Source organism: Thermoascus crustaceus, assembly GCF_041956765.1.
Source record: "Thermoascus crustaceus strain CBS 181.67 unplaced genomic scaffold VTN00scaffold_2, whole genome shotgun sequence".
NCBI lineage: Eukaryota > Fungi > Ascomycota > Eurotiomycetes > Eurotiales > Thermoascaceae > Thermoascus > Thermoascus crustaceus.
In genome coordinates, this window is record NW_027192528.1 from 4,369,533 (window position 1) to 4,392,042 (window position 22,510).

Genomic DNA, 22,510 nt, shown 5'->3' on the forward strand with positions numbered 1-22,510 from the left:
CGCGCATCGGACGCCGAGTCGCACAGCCACCCACTCTTAGAAGACAGCGCTACTCGGACGATAATCTAGTGCCTGATGAAGGAATTTGTCATCATCCCGCGTATCTTTCTATTTAATTTCGGAGTATGAGTGGGCAGTATGCGCGAGCTGGCATGTCTGTGCGGATAACTCGTCAACAAGGAAGGGTTCCCGAGTCTTGCTTGCACATTCGAAGATGATTATTATTTATCATTTGCTATATTATGATAATGTCAGCTTCTAGTTAATCCCTCATGCTATACTATACGGTAACTGAGACTTTACATAAGACACAATCCAACAAGCTACACTGATCTCACCAAGGTCTTAAATTGAAGGCAATAGACGCCGAGCTCAACAATGAGACAGAGATCCGATTTGGCCACTCTTCTTGCTCTCGCAGGGGAAAATTTTAGTCAGACTTGTCTGCAGGATGAATAGACGAGAGACAACTTCATCGCAGAATCTTCGCCCAAAGCGGACTCTTTCATGGAATTATGGCCATAACATACAGAGGAGACTACAGAATCGTGCAACAGGATTGCTGGCTTGAAGAAAACGCTGGTAAAACTAATATATGGGAGTCACAGGTTCCTGCGTGAATATGCGTCCTCCAGTTGGGAATGCAGGTGCTCTCCATACCGTTCTCAAATTCAATATACTTGGGAAAGTTTCTCTGGATGCTGAGGCACCCACCTCCGAGCTGGGTGTACAATCTTGCATTCCAGAGAAGCCGCTTATGCGCCTATTTCCGTTAAACGCGCGGCGCGAAATGCTGGTTAAAATCTCAGAGGGAGTATCTCGCCATACTGTCATCTCCGGCGCCTTGGTGATGGACAAAAGCTCCAAGGTCTTTATTGCATTCCAGTATATACTGTCTGACAGGCGGTCATTGACAACGAGTCAGATTGTTGTCATTTTAGCCATGCAAAGATCTGTCAGTCACAAGTTGCAAGCACATTTGGCGGACTCTGTGAAGGCGAAGGCCAATGACTATCGGACTGGACAATTGGATCTCAGATATGCCTGAGTCGACGACCTTTCACATTTGGACAAGATGCCAGACTCACACCATTTCATGTGGGATGCTTCGTTGTACGATTGGTACAAAAATTATCCCGATAATTCCGCGCGCTTTGACATTGTAATGGGAGGGCGTCGTGCAATGTAAGTTGGGATCCAAATCCGCCGTTCGTATGCGGAGGGAATGGTCACCTGTCAATTTTCCTGGCCCAGAAGTTTATAGACTCGTTCTTTAAAGTTCAAGACATCTCTCACGCGTGACTGACAAAAGGCCAGCAAGCCACATCACCGGCGTTATAGAAATGGATTATGTTCAATCAGCGCAACATAGAGTGCTTCCGTATGTGATGCGGAATGTTCTCTGGAATTGGTGTGACGAAGACTAACCTTCGCCAAAGGTTGATCCCCGTGATGGATAAGTCACCCCATAGTTGTCTTTGTCAATGATAGCATATCACACGCCAGGAAAACATTCGATATGCACGGGGAAAAGGCCCACCAGAAATGGGACGTCAGTGTCAAGAAGATGCGCAACACCAAGACGCAGACAGATGAAGAGTGGAGGACGTCGTTCATCAAAGCAGGCTCCCATTTCAACGTAGATATAAGAAGGGTAATCCGTTTCCTTATCGGGCTTTCGCTAATGTAAGACCCACGTGGACCTTAACACGGCTTGCACTTTCCACAGTTACCATGGCCTCAAGGAATTACTTTGGGTTCTTGCAAAATATGTGCTTATTTGCTATAATTAAAGTGAATTCTGACCTTAGAAGTCGCCTGATATAATTTTATCCTTCATGTATTTAGCTACTGAAACTTGCATATCCTAACAGAGCTCCATAGCTCCCAGCCCTATACTCTAGGCTAGTCACCTGAGCCAGCAAAACGGAAAGATGTGAGCTCTAAAAGAAAGACCTTGACATAGAAAGGAGGCGGAGTTGTTGTACTACTTTTGATTTGGACTCTTCGCAAGACACGGTACCGCATGGCAAATCTTCCGTGCTTTTCGTGAATGTTGCATTGAGCCCTGATGCGAAGTTTATTTGCGGCATTATTATCCTATGATTGAGCCTCTATAGGAACTTTAATGGAAGAGTTTAGAGACCATGCTAGCCGGGGACAGAGTTCGGTGCCGTAATCAAACCCTGTGGTTCATGCAGCTCTAATAACAACCTGCGTAGGATGAGAGAAGAGAATTGAATAACTTATAGACGTCCTTTGTAGACCTTGTCAATAAGAAAAATTTATAATTATCTGCAAAATGAAAAATGAAATAACAGCAATCGGGGTATCGTCCAGCTATGCTGCTTCCGAAGTCTGCCTGATCTCTGTCCCCATCCATATTCCACCATCTTTACATCGAAGACTAGGCTGCGTGTCTTGGCTTACTTTACCAACGGCATACGTCTCGAGGGTAATTCCGTTGAAGCTGCTCCAGCAATCTGTTGGCACTCCCGGGAGAGCCGTGATGGCAGTCTGGGACTCGGAATCCTTGGGTATCTTTCTCAAGCTAGAGTCAGATTTGTGGTTGCTGCCTGTAAACCGCGGGGATATAAAAGAGCGGACTGTATCGAAAACGTGGTCTAGCGACAAAACATTCCAGACAGGGTGGAGGATTGGGAGGCACGAAGCAACTATAGCAACGCCAATTTCGAGAAATTCCCAGAACATGAGGACGCTGACAATCCCTACGTTCTTTAGTAAAGCCCATGCAAAGAGAGGATGTTGATGTCGACAGAACAAACCAATGTCATCATATGAAGAGAGTCCACCAAGTGTCGTCTTCTCAAGGACTAATTGAGAAAGAGTCAGCCTCTTGCTAGTACAGCAGGACACTGCGCGCTTACAGGACGGGCCTAGGAATTCAGCGTAGAAAGCCATGCGAACGATACCACAAGCAATAGCTCTAAAATAATGTCAGCAAGGCGAACCTCTGTCTCCAGCATTATCAACTAACAGCGTTCCCACCAGGAGAATGGCTAATGTTGCAATTTTGCGTCGCAATAGCATATGCAATCCAAAAACCTTGTTTCGTGAGCTGTAGTGAATACTTCGAAAAATAGATCCAGGGGGATGTTTTACCCACCAGCGGTATTGGGACTATCAGTATTGCGAGATCGACGGCAACGTCAGACGCAGAAAGTGCAATTAAGACCTTGAAGGTATCTACGCAACCGATCCGGAAATCTGCAAGTCTTTGGAAATTTGCCCCGAAGTTGCTGCCGCACCATGCGAACGGTATTAGAAAGAAAGCAAAACCCCATGCTGAAACAAGGCATATGAGGATCCAAGATATGATGTTGAACACCTTTCCAATAAAAATGCGTCGGTACAGGAACAAAATGGAGAGCTTTATGGTCGCAAGTGCCGCGACCTGCATAACGAGGAAAGGGAAATGAAGCTGCAACGGAGCATTAGTAAAGACACAACAGCAGAATACCTCCAGGGATTGACAGGGAGATAGGTATTTTGCCATACTCTCTCCAACAGTCTCTGGTCCCAGCCATTGTACCAGAATAAATCCGGACTCAATACGGATGAATGGGCTCCGATGGTATGTGTAGCAGATCCTAGATACAGTATATTGCTTAGATGTTGTCCTGTACCTCGAATGATAGGAAATAGACACCTGCCTATGATCATGATAATGCCATCACCGACAACGAGGGTCTACATGAACGCGTACCAGCAATCAGTCATCATTGTCATGGAGGCGAGCGACTCGAACTCACCAGAGCTGGAAGGCAAAGCCAATCGTCAACCCATAATCCCTGTTTTTGCTTCCATCGTACCCCAAAGCGGGCAATGACTGCTAAAATGCCGAGTGTGATAAACAGGATTCCAACGGCGAGTACACTGCCTTGTTTAACGTAAGCCATTGCTACGAAGAAAGACCTCTGGAAAGATGGAACTAAAGGGATGCAATGGAAAGAGGACATACCCAGTTTTTGACAGCAAGCGTAAACCATCAGCTGTCAGCGCGCAAATTCACAGTCTGTGGGCGCATATCACGATGTGACATAACCGTTGCAAGCGTTACATGGACGACTGGGAATCCTTGCTCTTCTGCTACGCCCGCCATCCTGCGTTTTTCAGCTCTGAGAATGTTTCCAATTAATACCTGAGACTGTACGACCACTTGCCCCGCAATTTCAGAGTCTACGGCACTGAACTAGAGGAGCTAGCTGTGAGAGCAGTGAGGCCTTGACCATCGGACATTTGGAATGCTTCTTGTTGACTAGCTGTTCGTTGCTTTTTGGTCCTGGCACTTACTTGATGCGATAACCCCTTTCTGGAAGCCCAAGCGCCAAGTGTAGGGGTGCCTTCAACCAACATGCCGTAATCTGTCGTGTTCTGCAACTCTTAAGTCATTACCAAAGATTTCTGTGAATGCAGACAGTATTATAAATAGCGACTTCTAGGTGTTGAATGCCTATGAAGCTATATGGTGTTAAATAGTGCCTCATCTCCAAATATAAAATTAGATTCTCAGATACCGAAAGCTAGAAGCCTTCAAGTATCGATGCTCAAATACCAAAAATAAAATCCACGTATACTTCTCTCTATGTAACTTTTTCTGCATATCAACCAATTGCGTGGGGTTTCTGCTGTGCACAGTAAGCTGCATATATGCATGCACACGTGCAAACGTCAATTGCTGTGTCGACTATTACAGGCCATAACCCATGGGTTTTTGCCCGGGGCAGGATGCATAAAAGAGCGTTCTTTGTTCTCCGACAACTATCGGGCATTAATGCACATAGCTAAGTGCGGAAGGAGAGATGGGCGAAAAGAGTCGCTATACCGGCGACAACAGAACAGATAGTATGCAGATAAGGAATGCCATGGCATATCGCATAGATTTTGACTTTGCTGATGTTTTCCCTGGCCGTGGGGACAAAAATTCAAGTATATCTTATCGCAGATGTAGGTGTCCGTCGGCTGAGATCAGCTGCACCCTTCACCCCTGCGGACATGCTTGCTTTGGCCCCTTTGGCCCCCAAGACTAGTCCATTGCGCTTCTTCCTAGATTGCAGTTAGTATGAGGGTACGGGTCGCACTGTCCTAGTCCTATACTAAAATCTATATTTATCCCAGTTCCTGACACATGGCAGGATTTTCATGCCGTACAGTTTTCGAAGGAGGTACGTGCTCTGTACAAGAAATTATAGTCTAACAGCTCCGGTCGACAGTCATGTAGATATTGACAAAAGTCTCAGGTATCCGGCATGTTCAGCTGAGATTCTATCTTCAAGTAAACCTTGGAAATAGGAGTTGGTAGTTGAAAATTCATGATTTCTTGGTACTTCATGGATTGTAGTTCCCGATCAGTCGAGCCTGTCTGTGGATGGTAGCTATTATATATCTGACATTCAGAGGGGCGTCAGTATGTGTGTAGTTTGTCTAAGAAATTTTATATAAATGTAGAGACCTTAGACCCTTAATATCCTCTACACTCCTAGTATAAATTAGCTGTGAGGGAGAGGCGGTCTGAATTACAGAATGCCCACTGGAACGTCTGAAGGAATTTCAAACTTGAAAATATCTGAGGTGCTACCGAGTACTACGCCGAACATGGGAAATGACAGGAAACACCAACAGTTAAGATAAGGAATTTGCTCCTAATTATTTAGCCTTGTCTGCTGTGTACATCATGGTCTCAATTCTAGCTTCTTCCAATTCTCCCAGGATAGCTATTCCAACGTATGAATTGATAAGAAAAGGACCGAAAATAAATGTGATATAAGAAGTCATTAACCAAAATACTAGGATCAAATAACTTCAAGTCGGTTTCCTGAAGCAAAGGGCCAGTCTACTCTACTTATTTCATATCTTGTTCTTGCCAAATTATCAAACGCTAGACATATTTATCTTTCAATACCTACTCATGATCCCGTCTCGCACATCTCAGCCCCACACATCCTCCTGCCACTTATTCGTCCTCTTAGCAGCGTTGCTCCATTCACTCAACTCAACCTCCGTCCAACCCTTCACATTCTTAATACTCTGGCCGACCGCTTTTTCCACCTCCCGAGCCATGGCAGCTCTACCACAGATATACACATTCGCACCCTCATCGATAAGTCTGTTCACGTCGTGCGCTAATTCGGAAACCATATCCTGTACGTACCGCTTTGGCTGACCGTCCTGTCGGGAAAAGGCCGTCACGATACGTATGCGGCCTCCAAGCGTCGCTTCCAGGTCTTCGAGCTCAGAACGATAGATGAAGTCTTCATCAGCTCTGCGGCAGCCGAAAAATAAGATCATTTCTCCCACGGGTTTCCCAATTGAATGGAGCTTGTTACGCTCGGTAATGAACGCGCGGAAGGGAGCCAGCCCCGTGCCTGCAGCCACCATGATAAGCGGACATGTGCTCATCTTTGGCAGTTTGAACTTGCTCCTGCGTATGTACGCAAACACTTTTCCGTCCTGCAGGACACCTGAGGGGCCTGCAATGCGGTAGGTAATGCCGTGGGGGTGGGTTGCACGTTGGAGAGATCGTGAGACGGTGAGGAGGTAGTTCGACGTGACGCCGTGTATCAGCTCTGGTGGATTTTTGGGGAGTGGCGTTGGTGAAACAGCCACGGTGATGGATGGTTTGCGTGGAGAGACTGTGCTGCTAGAAGAGATGGAGTAGTAGCGTGGTTGCATGCGTGGAACGATTTCCAGAATGCAGGAAAGAGGCAGTGCAGTCCATGTTCCTGATGGACATGCAAGCTGTAAGAGACGACCCATATTCAGCCGAGTACGGTTGATAAAGTCTGCGTGGAACGCCTTGTCCTGACCTAGCCTCAGGAGATACGACTTTGCGTCTGGTGTTGGAGCAAACTGTGCAAGTTCCACAATGCTGTCTCGGTTAACAGGGGCACATATTTCAAGATAATAGCGAAAGGCAGCGTCTATGGTCGTTGGAGATGGAACTTTAACCTTGATGATGGAATCAAGTGACTTGATGCAAATAGGCGTATTGCGACGAGAGGAAAGACCGAGAACCTGGAGCAAGCGTTCAACCTCCGCATCAGGATTTCCGGGCCAAATTGCAAGATGATCACCAGTTTTGTAGGTAAGCTCTGGATGATCGCTCAAGTCGAACTCCATATGCAGACAATATCTATCTTGGGTATTGAACAGCTCCTCTGAATTGTAGATTCTTAAGGCCTTGATAGGAGAGCATTTGGCAGCCTTTCTGGAGTTATCTCCTTGGGGAAACGGCTTTCCGTTATAGAGATCGATCGGTTGCAACGACTCATCTTCCTGGACATATAGTGTGGGCGTATAGGTGACCTCACGTTCCTGGAAGCCGAGTTTTGTCCTGAAGGTGGTAAAGAGATCATCCTTCCAAGCTATGAAATCTTCTTCCGTGCCGCCTTCTGCATCATTGGCCTTGCCAACAGGCATGAAAGCTGTAGCACCCAATCTGCCAATGGCTTCGACGACAACGTCGACGACTCGATTGTAGTACTTGTAGTTGCTGTTCCCCAGACCGAACGCGACATATCTGAGATTTGCCAACGAAACATCCTCCGATTTCTCGATCCAGTTACAGAAGCTGGCCGTATTGTCACTAGGATCTCCCTCACCGTAGGTCGAAAGTATGAATATAGCTAATTTGGACACAGGGATGAGCGCAATCGATTGTGGGTCATAATCTGAGAGATCAGCGGTTAACACCTCCTGAGCAAAACGCAAGTAGCATTCTCTAGCCAGCCTGTTGGCAAAGCCTTCAGCGGTGCCGGACTGGGAGCCCCAGAATATGACGATGTCTTTGCCAGACTCTTCGAGCTTTTGGGCGATATTTCTGGTCTCTCTCCTTGCCTTTGCAATGGCTCCATCTTTCAGCTGCGGTCGTTCGTACCATAGATGACGATATGGATCGGGTTTGTCCCAGGTAATCCCTCGAGAAAGGTAGCTTCCGACAGTAAGTATAAACACAACCAGAGCAGCTGCATCTGCGGGGCTTGCGGGTTGAACGATTCTGGTGAGTTTCCGGAGTATGTCTGGAGAGGGTAGGATCAACAGAGGGAAATATTCCATGATGACATGAAGATCGAGTCTGTCTACAAGTGTTTTGGAAGAGATATAGCGGGAAAATAAAACAAAATGAAAGGGTCCAGGAATAAGATATCTAAGGAACTTATGAAGTACCAGAAGTCAAGCCACCGAGCAAAAGCCATGAATGCTGGTAGCTCACACAAAGCTGGACGAGAAGCTATGCAGAGCCTTCCATCACTAGATCCACGTCCTCCTCGCATTCTAAGGGAAGTTAGAAAAGTCCGACTTGCCGATATCAAACCTATATCAGAAGCCGAACCTATTCAACCGGATCTGTTGGCTTAATCAATGTCCGACTTGCCCAGACGTCCCAAAGTCGAGTTAAAGAGAGTTGCATTGGAGATGGAGTTTCCTAGACCTTCCCCAATGTGTCGAGATGGAACCTCTTGCATGCATGTATTTGCCCATAGATGACTTTTCAGGAAAGATTTCCCGTTTCTAAAGAGATGGCTCAATTTCCAGAACAGGTTTTATCCTCGTTCATGACACAAAGGGCACGTTCGGCACAGCATGAATTGAAGAAAGGCTGACAAGTTGAAGTAGCCGTTAAAAAGCATCATGACCAATAAGACTGGGGTAGACGATTGGAAGCCTGCACTGCACGGATACGCACATAGGGAGAACCTTCCCTTTGAAGATGATTCACTTCAGGAAAGTCACCCCGGCCGCGGGAACGGAAATTAAACTGAGTCCCCCGCACATATTGTGTTGGAATGTGGGGATACTTTCCGCTGTTTGCGGTCAAAGATCTAGCCTACCTGCGGAATCAAACTACTAGGTAGTACTGTTCATAGATTGAATGCAGGTAGTATGCAGCGTGGAAGTGTTTTTCAATCATTCTTATTGATTGGGAACTTGCTTGATGTACTTTGGTTATGATTGAAGCTGATTATTCCTACAACCAAAACCTGATGGGATTGTCGTAGTTGCAAACTGTTTCACGGACATGAACTATTTTGGGAAGAGAAACTGCCAGTGACCTCTTTGAGATATCCTTATTATATTAAACTTTAGACAGTGGTCTTACTCTCGGAATGATATAGATTGAAACTGATTAATAAAATTTTATAAACAACCCGAATATAATAACTATATAAAACACATCCAATGCTACAATTCTTCCAACTGCCGCCTCCAAACCTTAACAGGCATCTTTCCCAGAACCAGATTCATAGTTTCGAGACGCTTGAGCTGCCAGCCTGGATGCGGCAGCGCAAACTCATACCGATGGACAACAGAAGCCAACAGGACAGTCTGTTCCAGATAGGAAATATTGCGACCAATGCACCCCCTCGCGCCAGCGGAGAATGCGATAAAGTATGGCTGTAGTGCCTTGCCTTCTTCTCCGAGCCACCGCTCGGGGATGTATTTGTCGGCCTGTGGGAAGACCTTTTCATCGCGATGCGCGACCAGTGCGGACATGCTGACGGAGGTTCCTCCGGGGATGAATTCATTCATAATGTACATTCCTTCAGGAGGTACCTCCCGTGGCAGACCGTGCGACGTGGGTGGGAACAATCGAAGGGATTCGTCTAGACACGCGCGGAGATAGGGCAAGTGCTTGACCTTGTCGTAAGGTGCGACGATCTCATCCGGTTCCAAGACGGCGTCCACCTCCTGGCGCAGCTTGCGGAGACACTCTGGGTTCTTCAACAGCTGGTACAGCACATTGGTCATGGCGATTGCGGTCGTCACGCTCCCCGCGTTCATCATGATGTTGACCTCTGCCACGATCTCTCCCCACTCAAGGTTATTTGGGTTCCCGTCCTTGTCTTCCATCAGGGCCTGGAAGAAATCGTCCAGTTTCTCACCGGCTTCGTAGCGCTTGAGACGTTCAGTTGCCCGTCGCCAGACGATCGCGTCCCAGTTGTCAGAGGACTTTTGCATCCGGCCATAGAAGGGGATGATGTTGACCAGCTTGTTTACAATTGGGTACCAGTCGTAATTCCATAGGATTAAGGACTGCTTGCGTGCGGTGGGATATAGAGCTTCTCGGAGGTTGACTTCGTATGTAGTCCCATCTTTGTTCTGCGCGATACAGCGGTCGTTTCCCGTGTCGAGGAAGCCTAACCGCTCGGACAGCCCGATATCCGCGATAGCGTCGAGTGTGAAGAGATTTGTCCACGCTCGGTAATCGAGGGTCAGATCTTTGGGGTCCGGTCTGGCCATGCCTGGCGCGAGAGGTTCCGTGCAGACTTGGTCGATGTGTCTGATGAGTCTCTCCGTCTTGTCTGCGACTTTGTATTCCCACGTCTCAAGGTTCTTTAACGCGTAAGCGGACGAGAGGACCTTGCGTTTCCGCGCATGCTCCGGTTTATCTATCACGTCGGCGAGATGAAAGTGCGTTCCGGCCGTCACGAGGTAAGAGCTATCCTTCGTGCACTTGGTGTTGTGACCATAGATATCCTTGATGGCTCTGGCATCCCCGAAAGATAGGGTATTGGGTCCGGTTAGAAGGATCGGATATTTCTTGTGTAGCTCTGCCAGCTTCATGGACCTGAACCCTCCGTGTGCAAAGATCATATACGGAATATAGGACATGCCTGAGCAGAGGGACATGTTAGGGAACTTGCGGAGACCTGACTTGGTTAGCTGGTACCAGATTTAAGCAGACTACGAGAGAAGGTAGTGCATGGATATTCTTCCCTATACCTTTCGGGTCTCTGATATACTCCACAAATGGATAAACGATAAAATAGAAAAAGAGGAAGACAAGAAGCAGTATCGCATAAGGGATGGCAGTAACGGAAGGCATCATGGCTTCAGATATTTCCTGTAAATAGTATAAGTGACAACTTCCCCAGGGTATATTCCAAGTTGAACCAAAGTCGAAGTTGAGACGTTGCAAATCCACTTTGATAGTTAAAAAATATAAAGTCCGTCTGCGATATACCATGTGTAAATTTTGCAAGACATGTTCCAGATATCAAAAGCCATTTAAAGTTGCCAGAAACATCTAAAACGGCATGTGTTCCAGTGGAGACATGGCCCCTGCATGGCCTTCCACAAACCAACATACACAGCACTCGACTGCAGTGAGTAGGTATGCATCACATGTTGAACGAGAGTGCAAACCGTTATCCATTGGCGACATATACCTTTTTTGCTATACAAGCAGACAACGCTGCATGATTCAAGGTATGACTATCAACGAAGCTATCTGAACTCGCCTGCGTTCTTTGCGGGGTCCATCCCCACGGGGTGCGGGGAAAGCTTCCCGATCTGGAGTCCGGGGCGGGCTCAACAGATATAGACATGAGAAGCCGAGGACGGGAAGTTCGTCGAAATTCCCTGGCGGACAGTGCCAGAATCTTCCAATTGGAAAGCATCTTCGCGATGATATTGTATAACCTTCAGATACGCATGGTGGGCTGCATTGGTTACGTGTGTCTAGAGGGATCTCACCAATAAGGAGAAGTTGGAACGTAGATAGGTACTGAAAAAAGACCTCGCTCGGTCTTCGTCGTCGGCTATTGACTTTATCGGATTGGATCTCAACGTCGGGCTGCGATATCGAATAGTAGGACCGATGACTGTGGAATGAAAAGAACCCCGTGAGTGTCACCTATAGCCGGGTTTCCAGCATAAGCATCGATTTTAACTCACGTTAGACAAACTTCGGAACTGCCCGAGATGGATGCTGTGCCGCGTCTCCTCTCGGCTAGTCCAATAAGATTCGATTACATACTTTTAGGATAGAATCGTTAATTACCGTCTTGGGCGACGCACTCTGGAAGTGGAAGTTTTCCCCGCTATCCTGGAAGCAAAAGCAGCGCAACATGAAAACCATGACAATCAACAACTTACGGAGCAGCTACCCCGTACTCCACGATGTGGGAAAAAAAGCGAAACCCGGAGAAAAACCTGGGGACCCCGCGTGCCAAGATTCTCCTCGTGAGATATACTCCGTTCGGGGCATTCGGATGACGACAGTTCTTTTTGTCTAGCCGGATTACTATCCCCGGACTTTTGTATTAAATTAGAGACATATTTCATTGGAAATCGGTCTGGTTCCCAATGTTCGTACTCCCAAAACTATCAAGGTATCCTGATCTGTGTTGGTTTGATATCGTATTCTTGCATTGAATCCCATCAAGCCACCGCACTGTCCCTTGTTGAGTCTGTATATACGTGAAAATATGGCCACCAAAGATCCCAATTCCAATTCCAGTTCAAAGTCCTCAAAGGTATCCTTCGAGGATGACAAGGGCGCCGCGTATCACAGCGAACTAGAGACGCAGGACCATGACATCGACGACTCGATCGAGACCACGGAGAGTGGGAAAACAGTCTGGCTCATAGCATGTACCGTGTCAATGGGCGGTTTCTTATTCGGTACGTGGACATAATATCATCCGTTATTGTATCTGTCTCTATATCATAGGTATCTAATGTGAGTCCTTGAGGCTACGACACCGGCGTCATCTCCGCTGTCCTGGTCAATCTGGGAACAGATCTCGGTGAAGCCCTCTCTTCGAGCGAGCAGGAACTGATCACCTCGATTACCTCCGGAGGGGCACTTATTGGAGCTGTCATCGCGGGTCTGATGTCCGATAAATACGGACGTAAATTTGGCGTCTACTTTGGATGCGTGCTGTTCATTGCTGGAGCGGTTGTCCAGGCATTGGCGTATTCTCTCGCCCAGATGACCGTGGGTCGATTTGTGGTAGGTCTGGGTGTTGGAAGCGCGGCCATGATTATCCCCTTGTATATTGGCGAGATGGCTCCAGCGCGTTCGCGGGGACGACTCATCGTGTTTGATAACCTCTGCGTTGCTGGAGGGCAGCTAGTCTCCTATGCCCTAGGGGCCGGTTTCACGGGCGTCAACCATGGATGGAGATACATGGTTGGTCTGGGAGCTGTCCCTGCCATTATCCTCAGCGTTACGCTGCCCTTGTGTCCCGAGTCGCCGCGCCAGTTAATATCTCACAACAGGATCGATGACGCCAAGAAGGTGTTGAGGAGGATATTCCCACATGCGAGCTCGGAGCAGATCTCTTCCAAGGTGAAACTCATCCAAAGGTCAATCGAGGAGACGACTACCGGCATTTCGAACAAGTGTCTCTCCTGGCAGTTTAAGCAGCTCTTCATTGTGCCTGCGAATCTGCGTGCTCTTGTTACGGCATGTGCGGTCATGGCTAGTGAGTTCTCTTCATCCGTTGCGGCCTTTTAGGGACTGGACTGATAGAGCACTGCGCAGTCTCCCAGCTAGGTGGCTTCAATACGCTCATGTACTATTCCTCAACCCTGTTCTCCATGGTCGGCTTCAACAAGCCTGTGGTGGTTTCGATCGTCGTAGGAGGGACCAACTTCCTCTTCGGATTCGTCAACTTCGCCGTCATTGATCGATTCGGACGAAGAATAGTCCTTCTAGTCACCATTATTGGAATGGTATCCTTGACAAATTTCCGTAAATATTAGACATCGTCCCTGCTAATGACAATGCAGTCCTTGTCTCTCGTCATCGCCGCCATGGCCTTCCACTGGATCCCCATCAGCCACGACCTCGCCGTCCAGACGCGAGAGATCAACTGGGCCGGTATCCTCCTCCTCGTCACGATCATTTTCTATATCGCCTTCTACGCTGCAGGGGTCGCGCCCACGGCCTGGGTCGGAACAGAATTCCTACCGCTCGAGGTCCGCGCGCTGGGGACCATGATGAACACCGTCACCTGCTGGGGCTGTAACATCATTATCTCGTCCACATTCCTTTCCATGATGAAGGGGATAACTCCTTCTGGGGCGTTCGGGTTCTATGCTGGTATATGTTTTATTGGGTGGGTGTTTGTGATCTTTTGCTATGCTGAGGTCCATAACATGCCACTGGAAGCGGTCAGGGAGGTGTATGATCATGGGTTTGGGGTGCGGTATGCGAAGATGATGCAGAGGAGGATGAGGGAGGAGAGGAGCTTGGAAGAGGTAGGTAAAGCGTGACTCTCGGGACAATTTACGTGTCTAGAGGTATGACTCCGTCGCGATATATATATATATATATATATATATACGACAACGCATCATGTAGAATAGTATTATGAGCTGACGTAAACGTGTAATCCAACAATGGTGAATTGACGGACTGGTAAAATGTCCAATCTAGCATGAGAAGTGCACAGTCTATTAGGTCGATAGCATACTTCTTACATGCTCACAATCAAATATGCATCCGCATTCAGTCCATCCAGCTCCTTCCACTGCTCCTCCAACACGTCGATAATCCACGACGTTCGCCACGCCATTGTCCTCTCTACTTTTTCCAGAAAGCTAACGGCTCCTTGTCGTTGGTGGGGGTTGCGAAGACAGTAGCCATCTGTTTGAGAACAATTAGAGAGTGGTATTCAATAATGTTGGGAGATGGAACACACAGGCACTAAGAGCATGGCATGCTGTAAAGTTTGCATTTTCTGTAGTGCTGTTTGAGACTGCCAGACCCACGATTATGGCCAAATGGGTAGATATTGCTTTCTTTTTACGGGGTGTATGATTAGATTTAATGTCTACGAGCAAATTAAGTGATTCCTCATGTATTCTCACCTCTGAGATACGCATAAGTCTCGAGGCTTGAAACCCCGTAGGTGACCGGGGGAGCGGCCTGTGCGTCGCGAGCAATATTCTTGCTGCATGGTAGTACTGCATGGCGACTACTACTCCATAGTTAGCAATATTTGCTGGAGGATGGTGAGAGCTGGTAGGGGCCGTACCTGCAGCGGGAGATATCATCCAGAGCTCTGGAAAGGGTCGAGATTCCTCGACGCTAGATTCTTGGTAGTGAAATGGCGTAAAGGACGATGGTTTCGAGTTATGCCATCTCTCAACACTCTCTTGCAATAGATCCCACGCGTGAATGTCAACGGGGACACCTCGGGGAGGGTAGATCAGTTGCAGAGCCTTCGCGAATAGAAAGATAATAACGTTCGCGTAGGATGCAGTATCAAGTTGATTAAAAACCGACGACCGCTCGTAGTTCTCCAGGTTTAGCTCTATCGGTACCTGGTACACTAGAGAGACGTAGATAGCTTGTCGGAGGAATTGCCAACTAGCTGCTTCTGCGAGGCCGCCTGAAGAAGAGAAGTTGGAGACTGTGTTGAGTAGTCTGTTGGAGCCTAGGAGGTGACATTTCTCATCATTTTTATTGTCAAATTCCTCGTAAATTCGAAGGATTACAACAGTAGCCAGGAGGTTGTCATCCCAAGTTTCTTCGGGTTCGGAAAGTACCGAAATCAGGAGTTCGAGACAACGACCGTGGAAGGTTGATGCTTCCACCTCGTCTGTGCCTAGTGTAATAGCTTGATGGCGTGAAGATGCGGCCAAGACCGCATAAAGCACCATCGGGACCTCAAGAGCACGTCGAGGAACTTCGGTCGCGAAGTGGCAGGCCGTGTCACATACATCGCACTGCAATAGGTCAGCTTAAAACAAAAATGTCACATTTGTCGTTTTGAGGTCATAGTGCAACTCACCCATGGTGCTAATATCCCGATATAGGAGCGAAGCAAAAACGCTTCCCGTTGTGAAAGAAGCGAAATGTCTACTCCCCTTGGGAGATTGGGACTGCTTGCAGCCACTGGCTCGTTCCAGACGATGGACGAGCGCCTATTCACAGATTGTGATGTCGAATATACCTCGGAATTGTTAAGTGAAGGAGAAGTTCGAGACCTCTCTACATTGATGGGAGAGGACAATGCATTGCCTACGGTCATCACCAATAGTCCCCGTGAAGAGACATGGTTTTGGACAATGTCACTTTCGATAGCTACTCGTCCTTCATGCGGGACTGTAGATGGATTGTTGTTGGACAGAGTAGGGGCCATAGAAGCACCGGTGGTCGAAGAATTCTCGCTCACCGAGCCATAGTCCCTAGGGTTAAGATCGCCCCATTGTCTGTCCGTGGCGATGGTATTCGACTCCCATTCATCAGGGCTGTCACATCTCTCAAGGACAAAATTGACTATAAATTAGCTCTATCAGTAAATGCGTCGACGAGAACATTGTAAACCAGAAAGTCGTCGGACAGAGAGCAGAAAGAAGAACACAGAGATACTCACGCGGTGCTGAAACCTTCACCCAGACCTGCTGATCATCCCAGGAAAAGTCAAACTTTAACCGGCCGGCGCCAGTCGACTGATAGATGTGATGAACATTCTTGAAGCTGAACCGAGGCTCCAAATCGCATTGACGGCCGACCTTGACACACCTGGTACACCCCTGGGCCCCGTCGCGAATGACGCACTTGGTATGACGATAACGACAGTTCCTACATCCTCTTCCTATTCTCATGATTCTTCAATTCTCTGGCGATAGGGCTGGGATGAGGACTTGGTTCGCAGAGTTGACCATCCATAGTGCTTAAGCTGGCTGATGATGTCGTGGGGTCAGCGGCTTCTTTCGAGCTGATCTGATTGGGTTTCCCCAGCGGATGTTTCCCCGCAAGAAGAGGCAAAAGCCGGGGTTGCCCTCTGATGCTAGCAAAGATGACGACTGGACGATAGTGTTGCCGAGGCTTTAGTTTAGTAGTCGTTGCTTTAGTTGACTCTCGAAAATAATATAACTCCTGTCCAACCCTTCCATTTTATTTTACACCCACACGGTGTCATGTTATGCCGAGGAGGCTGACTCAAACGAATAGCAGGTTTCGAATTCTATAACCCGTACAGATTCCCGTCGGGTCGGCTGACAGGTTCCTGTCCATAATACTAGAAAATTGGCAAAGACAGAGAAATAATTCTCCTCAAGTCCGATTTCGAGACACAGAGATTTATGGGGGTCAATCTGGGATTGAAACACGATTTATTGTTATAGAATAAACTTCTGAAGCTAAGTAGATGCACAGTTCTCCATGGAATAAGTTATATTTCTAATCTCCGCATGGGCGTCTGCAAATTATGTTATAACGGGACCTTAGGAACATGAATGATGGCGCGACAGTTCAAGATCGCAATAATGCAGGTTCTCGTAACCCTAGTCCGACTCCCCTTTCAACTCACTCTAATTCTTGAATGCACCTTTAATCTAGCACTTCTCAATAGCGGGACCGAGCAAGCGGCCTTCCTTAGAGAGTAGATCCCCTCTCTCTTGCCATACCGCATGAATGGGACCTAGGACTATTAAATTCGCACTTTCATCCGGTCAAGATAATGATTTCAACCCACCAATTTCTGTTTCAAAAGACCAATATACTCAGTATCAACTCATAAAATCCTTCTTGAAAGCCAGCTCCAAGCTGGAAATTAGCACCTACAACCTAGGGTGCGGAAAAAACAGGGCTTCCAGTCTGATCAGACGGACTTAAGCCACATGGCAAGTACGGTCAATTGTCATTCTGTCCTCAATCCACTGCTCCTTTAAATAAGCTGGTCGTGCAACCTTACGGCAAGTGTAGGAGAGCCAGGTGAGCTGGTGGGTGAGCCGGGCCAATTTGGCAAAGCAAACTGGACAAGATAGACAATTGGAGTTGTCATTAAAAAGGAAATGCACTCTGTAGGTTGATCCTTTGATTCACTTTTCTCTTCCTAATCTCTTCATCTGTTATACACAGTGAGGTCTCTCGTCTCCATAAACCACTTGACATCACATGACAATGTTGGATGAAGAAAGGCTATACAAACTCTCTTTGGAATGTAACATAACAGAAGAAATCCCGTCTAAAGTCACACAACGTAGAAGAAGGATCACTATTATCCACAGCACCATGTTGAATAAACAGGTTCTCTATCTCTCTATTTCCGAGGATTCGGGCGAGACGCAGTGGCGATATTATTACGTGGTTGATGTCAGCTCCGTGCTTGACTAAGAGCTCAGCTGCATCCAGTGACCCAGGGACATTGCGATATATTGCATATAGCAACGGTGTTGCCTGGAAGTGTGGCTTGAACTGACCATCTGGGTCCCTGTCTGTAATCCTTGATCCATTAACGTCGGCACCATAATCAAGAAGGAACTGTATTACTGAGAGAGTTCGTGCGATAACTCTGAAACGGCCAGCCATTGCTCTTAGAACACTCATTAATGCTGTCTATTGAAGTCCAGGGCAGTCAGCACTTGCTCCCTCTTTCAACAGAAGCTCGACAATATCCAGATTGTTTTCGAGGCTTGCTGCTTGTAGCAGAATATTGATCCACTCGCTCGATCCGGCATAGCTTGGATATACCGTATCAATATTGAATACGCATTTTTCAACAAGATATCTGAGAATTTCGACCTGATTCTTTTCCCCTCCGATTATGTCCCACGCTGGTGATGAAAACTCACTGAATGGTAGCAACAGACCGTATATGTCGACAAGATATGCTAGCAGAGGCACATCACCCCTAGCGATGGCACGCTCTTGAAATCTAGCTATGATATCAGGCTGTGATTCAAAGTCATATCCTGTCTCGACGAGGAGTTTGAAAATGTCGGTGTCGTCGCAAAGTCGGAAATTTCGTACCCTCGTTCCACGCTGCAGCATACGTTTCACGAGGTCTACACTTGGTATCACCGTTGACTTCGACAGCGTCAAGGACGGTACAATCACATTGAGAGATCGTGATAGCACAAAACAAGTGCGATCATCGGAATCTGATATCTTAGGCGCTGTTAAGACTTTGGTTGATGGCGAGGAGAGTTGGAAGGATGTGTTTAAGAGATCGCCTGAATTTACCAGCCAGAGCAATGAGGATTGAAGAAGGCACCTAAAATTCTTGTTAGCAGGCCGTATGCAAGGGCAGGTGAATGGAAATGTTTCTCATTAGCCAGACACAAAAATGACCAGAACTTTTCCTATTGTTAATATAGAGATCCTGTGTTAGAGAGGGCAATGTTGGATTCTTCAGCTTTATTCTTTTTAGAAAAGCAGAGACCGGCAATGAAGTTATAATCATCGAATCTTGAAACAGGAGCCATTCCTCCTAATAGTGCCATAACAGCAATATTATCAGTTACTTGATCCGAGACATGCAAGCACTGTACCTAAGATAAGTGGTTAGTAGCCATATCGTAGGGAGGATGCCAAAGAGCTGTGGATGAAGGATGGGTCGGGTGGATATTGAAGCACTGTGCACAATGTGAACTGAGCAGACATACGTGCATGACAGAATCAACGTGGGAGTCGTGCATGGATGCGATCGACTGAGGCGGTGGCCGATGGCAGAATTAGAAATGCCCCTTGAGCCAGACCCACCACCCCGACCTGGGGAGAGACGCTGAAGACACACAAACAGGAGAACAGATCTTTCTCACGTCTCTCCTTTGCGATTCCGTCAATATTGGCTAAAGGACTATCTTCGTTGCTAGAATACCAAAGGCTCAAGTTCCAGTGCACACCAGCCGCACTTCCCAAAAGTATTCAGACCTCCTGGGCGCGCTTTGATCACCAGGCCGTGCGCCACTCGAGCCATGTGCTCTGCCTCATCTGCAGTACCTAGATAGTCTCTTCAGAGAACGTGCTCGCTGCATAGGTCGCTCTCTTAGTTTTTTCATGCTGGCGCTAAGGGAGCAGTTATAAGACGTACACATTGCCACCACCAAGACCGCTCTGCATTTATCGTGAGTCTCAATCTATCGAGTATTCCGCACTCTGAGCCCCGCTTGATCGTTTGTACCTCCACGGTTCGAAAGACGTCCAGATTCCCCACAAAGTGGAACCAGCTCGCTCCGCGAACGAAGGCGATAGCTTCGCGTCCCTATCTCTGTCGCGATTCCTGTTGTTCTCCCCACTAGTCTACAACACCCTTGTTGCTGAACATTTTCCCTGTCGATCGCGTTCAGGGCCTGCCTCTCAGCGCCAATCAACAACGTGGGGTCAGAGCCGATTTTGAAAAATGGACGGACCTAATCCTGAACCGCCGGTCATCGACGAGTTTGCGCAAACTCGTGGCGTTGATGACCTATTCGACGACGAGATCATACCTGTCCCCGCAGAACAGCAACAGCAGCAATTTGAGGATGTCCGGGATAGTGGTCAGGAAAAGGTGGAACATGATACCCAAAGAGAAGACGGTGATGCTCCACAGCGGTTCCGTGGAGGTGAGAGGGGGAGGGGTAGGGGTAGAGGAAGGGGAGGACGTGGTGGAAGGGCGTCTCATGATCGCGGCCCAAATCGGGCAGAGACAAACTTGAAGAGCAAACAGGGCGAGAATGTCACAGAGGTGACAGATAAAGATGCAGATAATGCTGCGCAATCACAGGGTGACAAAACCGCAGAAGAGACTAAGGGAAAGACAGGTAGCGAAGCTACAACATCACCGTCAAAATCTTCAGGTGCCTCCAATGGACATGCACCTCCACGTGTCCAGGCTGTCCGGGGAGACAGGAGTGGCACCGGAGGGATAAAAAAGGTATGTTAAAGGTTCCGTTCTTTGCCGGATGATCGATGCTGACATTCTTCCTAGCCAAAACTCACAGAAGAAGAACTATCTAAGCGCATGGCAGCTGCAAAACTTAACGCTGCGAAAATTGCCGCCGCACATGCTCGCGCTGAGGCTGACCAAGCATCGTTTCAAGAACGCGAGAGAATTGCGCAGGAAAAGAGACGTCAAGAATACCTGAACCGCCGTGCCATGGACGGCGAGAGAGAACGTAATCGACTGCGAAAGCTGAATGCGCAGACGGGTCGGGAGTGGGATGCTGAGAAGCAAGAGGAGGACTACAACCCCCGCGGACCAGGTAGCCAATATCGAAGGGGCATGCATGGTGGTGTCTCGGGCTACACCCGACGCGGCTATGAGAACGGGGCGGAAGTTGAAGTCGGATCCCACAACGGTTATCGAGGACGAGGCCGTGGTGGAAGAGGTGGACGCGGTCGAGGAGGCCCCCGCGGTAGTAGAGGTGACCACTCGTCCAACGGCGATCACAGCCGCCCTGCGACAGCAGAGAGGACAACTCCCTCCACTCCAGGAATTGGCGATGAAAAAGAATTCCCGGCTCTCCCTGGGGGCTCGAAGAAGGAGTCACAGATCGCTGGACCTCCGGCTGTTTCTGTCACCACATCTACCGGCGAATCTCCTGCACCAGGTGCTGAAAAGGCACCATCGCCATTGTCGCCGTTAACGCCAACTGGCGGGACATGGGCGGAGCAGGTCGAGTCAAGCAAGGGGAAAGCGCAATAATGTTGACAGTCGCACGAGGACACAAATTCTTATTTTTCATCTTTACACCGTTTCTACGTGTAAGCGAATCACTAGTTGTTCGATGAATGATATCCCTTGTTTTTTTGCCTTTGGTTTCTTTCTCTTTTGGATGTTTCGTGCTGGTCCTTCGGGATGGATTGCTTTCCTCAACCGGGATTTGCTATATAATTAGGTCTCTGGCAGCAATCATGTGAAGAGTAGATCGAGGCTGTGCCTTCGCGTCTATTGTCCTTACAAATAATTATCCTGTTTCCTGTCGGTGTTGATGTTGATGATGATCTGAGGATGACTAAGCGCATCTTGTTTGCGTTGTGAGCCAATCGATGTAGGGTTGCGTTCATGATGAGATCATGGTGCTACGCCATGCCAAGGTCCCGATATACCATGAATCCCTGTTGGGCACATAAGAACATGATCTTGCAGACAAAACATAAGAGACAAAAAAGTAGCCCTGGTCTAGGCGGTTGACCTGTGAGTATCATTGAACTGAGCACCTCGAATTTCGAACAGTAAGGCATATCCGTTCCTATAGTTGCTGCACCAATACAGACAACAACCCTATTCAAGCAGATACCTCCCTTTGCAGTCGAATCCATGATTTAATTTTACCTCTCCCTTGGCATCGTGCTTATAATTGAACGTTGTTTCCTATCCGCCAGACCAGGTGGCTGACATATATTTAAATACAACAGTAACCTCTCCCAGGAAACCAACCAACTACCCTCCTAGGGACATCTACCCAGACGAGAAATCAAAGGAAAGAGAAAATGGCAAACTCAACCTCCGGCAAAGACGCAGGAAACCACCCCATCACCGCCAACATCGGCGGCACCAGCGCCATCCCGACCCCCGCGAACAACATCGGCGGCGGCACGGGCTGGGGAGACAAAGGCTTCACCAAGGGCGGTGGCAGCGGCAGCGGTGGAGAGAGCATTGGCTCCGAGGGCATGGGACATACTCCGGTGCGTGATGTCCCTCTACGCATATAGCAGCCGCCCTCATACTGACATGTTGGTCTATGGATATAGATGCCCAACCCTGCCGCCTCGATGGGCAGCTTCCTCGGTCTCAGCGAACAAAAAGCCGCCGCGGGGGGCCACTACAAGTCGAAATTCGAGGCCGCGGCTGGCTACGAGAAACCGACGACGGAGACGGGCGAACCAACATGCGAGGCCGAGGACCATAGCTTCGCGGAACATAAACCGGGGTGTCCGGAGACGTTGACGGGGTACTTCAAGGTGAAGAATATTTGGGGGAAGTGAGTTTCCTACCTACTTGCCTAAGCGTTTGTTTTGTCGTATGACACTTGCGGT

The 22,510-nt window shown here is 48.1% G+C and overlaps 8 protein-coding genes across 8 annotated transcripts; 4 read left to right on the forward strand and 4 right to left on the reverse strand.

Moving 5' to 3' along the window:
• Window positions 1–2,340: 2,340 nt before the first annotated feature.
• Window positions 2,341–3,051, reverse strand: VTN00DRAFT_5063 (uncharacterized protein; the record flags this gene model as incomplete). Its single annotated transcript, XM_069431555.1, has 4 exons — window positions 2,341–2,729; window positions 2,787–2,834; window positions 2,889–2,947; window positions 2,999–3,051. 4 exons carry the CDS (start codon window positions 3,049–3,051, stop codon window positions 2,341–2,343), a joined length of 549 nt encoding a protein of 182 aa, XP_069290578.1.
• Window positions 3,052–5,949: 2,898 nt separating this feature from the next.
• VTN00DRAFT_5064 (uncharacterized protein) lies at window positions 5,950–8,076 on the reverse strand (the record flags this gene model as incomplete). The annotated part of the gene is made up of 1 exon (XM_069431556.1): window positions 5,950–8,076. One exon carries the CDS (start codon window positions 8,074–8,076, stop codon window positions 5,950–5,952), a length of 2,127 nt encoding a protein of 708 aa, XP_069290579.1.
• Window positions 8,077–9,204: 1,128 nt separating this feature from the next.
• VTN00DRAFT_5065 (uncharacterized protein) lies at window positions 9,205–11,179 on the reverse strand (the record flags this gene model as incomplete). Its single annotated transcript, XM_069431557.1, has 3 exons — window positions 9,205–10,673; window positions 10,747–10,867; window positions 11,114–11,179. 3 exons carry the CDS (start codon window positions 11,177–11,179, stop codon window positions 9,205–9,207), a joined length of 1,656 nt encoding a protein of 551 aa, XP_069290580.1.
• Window positions 11,180–12,233: 1,054 nt separating this feature from the next.
• VTN00DRAFT_5066 (uncharacterized protein) lies at window positions 12,234–14,028 on the forward strand (the record flags this gene model as incomplete). Its single annotated transcript, XM_069431558.1, has 4 exons — window positions 12,234–12,429; window positions 12,501–13,235; window positions 13,295–13,485; window positions 13,543–14,028. 4 exons carry the CDS (start codon window positions 12,234–12,236, stop codon window positions 14,026–14,028), a joined length of 1,608 nt encoding a protein of 535 aa, XP_069290581.1.
• A 203-nt stretch (window positions 14,029–14,231) lies between these two features.
• Window positions 14,232–16,368, reverse strand: VTN00DRAFT_5067 (uncharacterized protein; the record flags this gene model as incomplete). Its single annotated transcript, XM_069431559.1, has 6 exons — window positions 14,232–14,401; window positions 14,457–14,556; window positions 14,626–14,735; window positions 14,793–15,486; window positions 15,552–16,039; window positions 16,137–16,368. The coding sequence occupies 6 exons, from the start codon at window positions 16,366–16,368 to the stop codon at window positions 14,232–14,234; spliced, it is 1,794 nt and encodes a 597-aa protein (XP_069290582.1).
• A 2,114-nt stretch (window positions 16,369–18,482) lies between these two features.
• VTN00DRAFT_5068 (uncharacterized protein) lies at window positions 18,483–18,752 on the forward strand (the record flags this gene model as incomplete). Its single annotated transcript, XM_069431560.1, has 1 exon — window positions 18,483–18,752. One exon carries the CDS (start codon window positions 18,483–18,485, stop codon window positions 18,750–18,752), a length of 270 nt encoding a protein of 89 aa, XP_069290583.1.
• A 1,137-nt stretch (window positions 18,753–19,889) lies between these two features.
• Window positions 19,890–21,176, forward strand: VTN00DRAFT_5069 (uncharacterized protein; the record flags this gene model as incomplete). The annotated part of the gene is made up of 2 exons (XM_069431561.1): window positions 19,890–20,405; window positions 20,460–21,176. 2 exons carry the CDS (start codon window positions 19,890–19,892, stop codon window positions 21,174–21,176), a joined length of 1,233 nt encoding a protein of 410 aa, XP_069290584.1.
• A 788-nt stretch (window positions 21,177–21,964) lies between these two features.
• VTN00DRAFT_5070 (uncharacterized protein) lies at window positions 21,965–22,459 on the forward strand (the record flags this gene model as incomplete). The annotated part of the gene is made up of 2 exons (XM_069431563.1): window positions 21,965–22,159; window positions 22,226–22,459. The coding sequence occupies 2 exons, from the start codon at window positions 21,965–21,967 to the stop codon at window positions 22,457–22,459; spliced, it is 429 nt and encodes a 142-aa protein (XP_069290585.1).
• Between the last annotated feature and the right edge of the window lie 51 nt (window positions 22,460–22,510).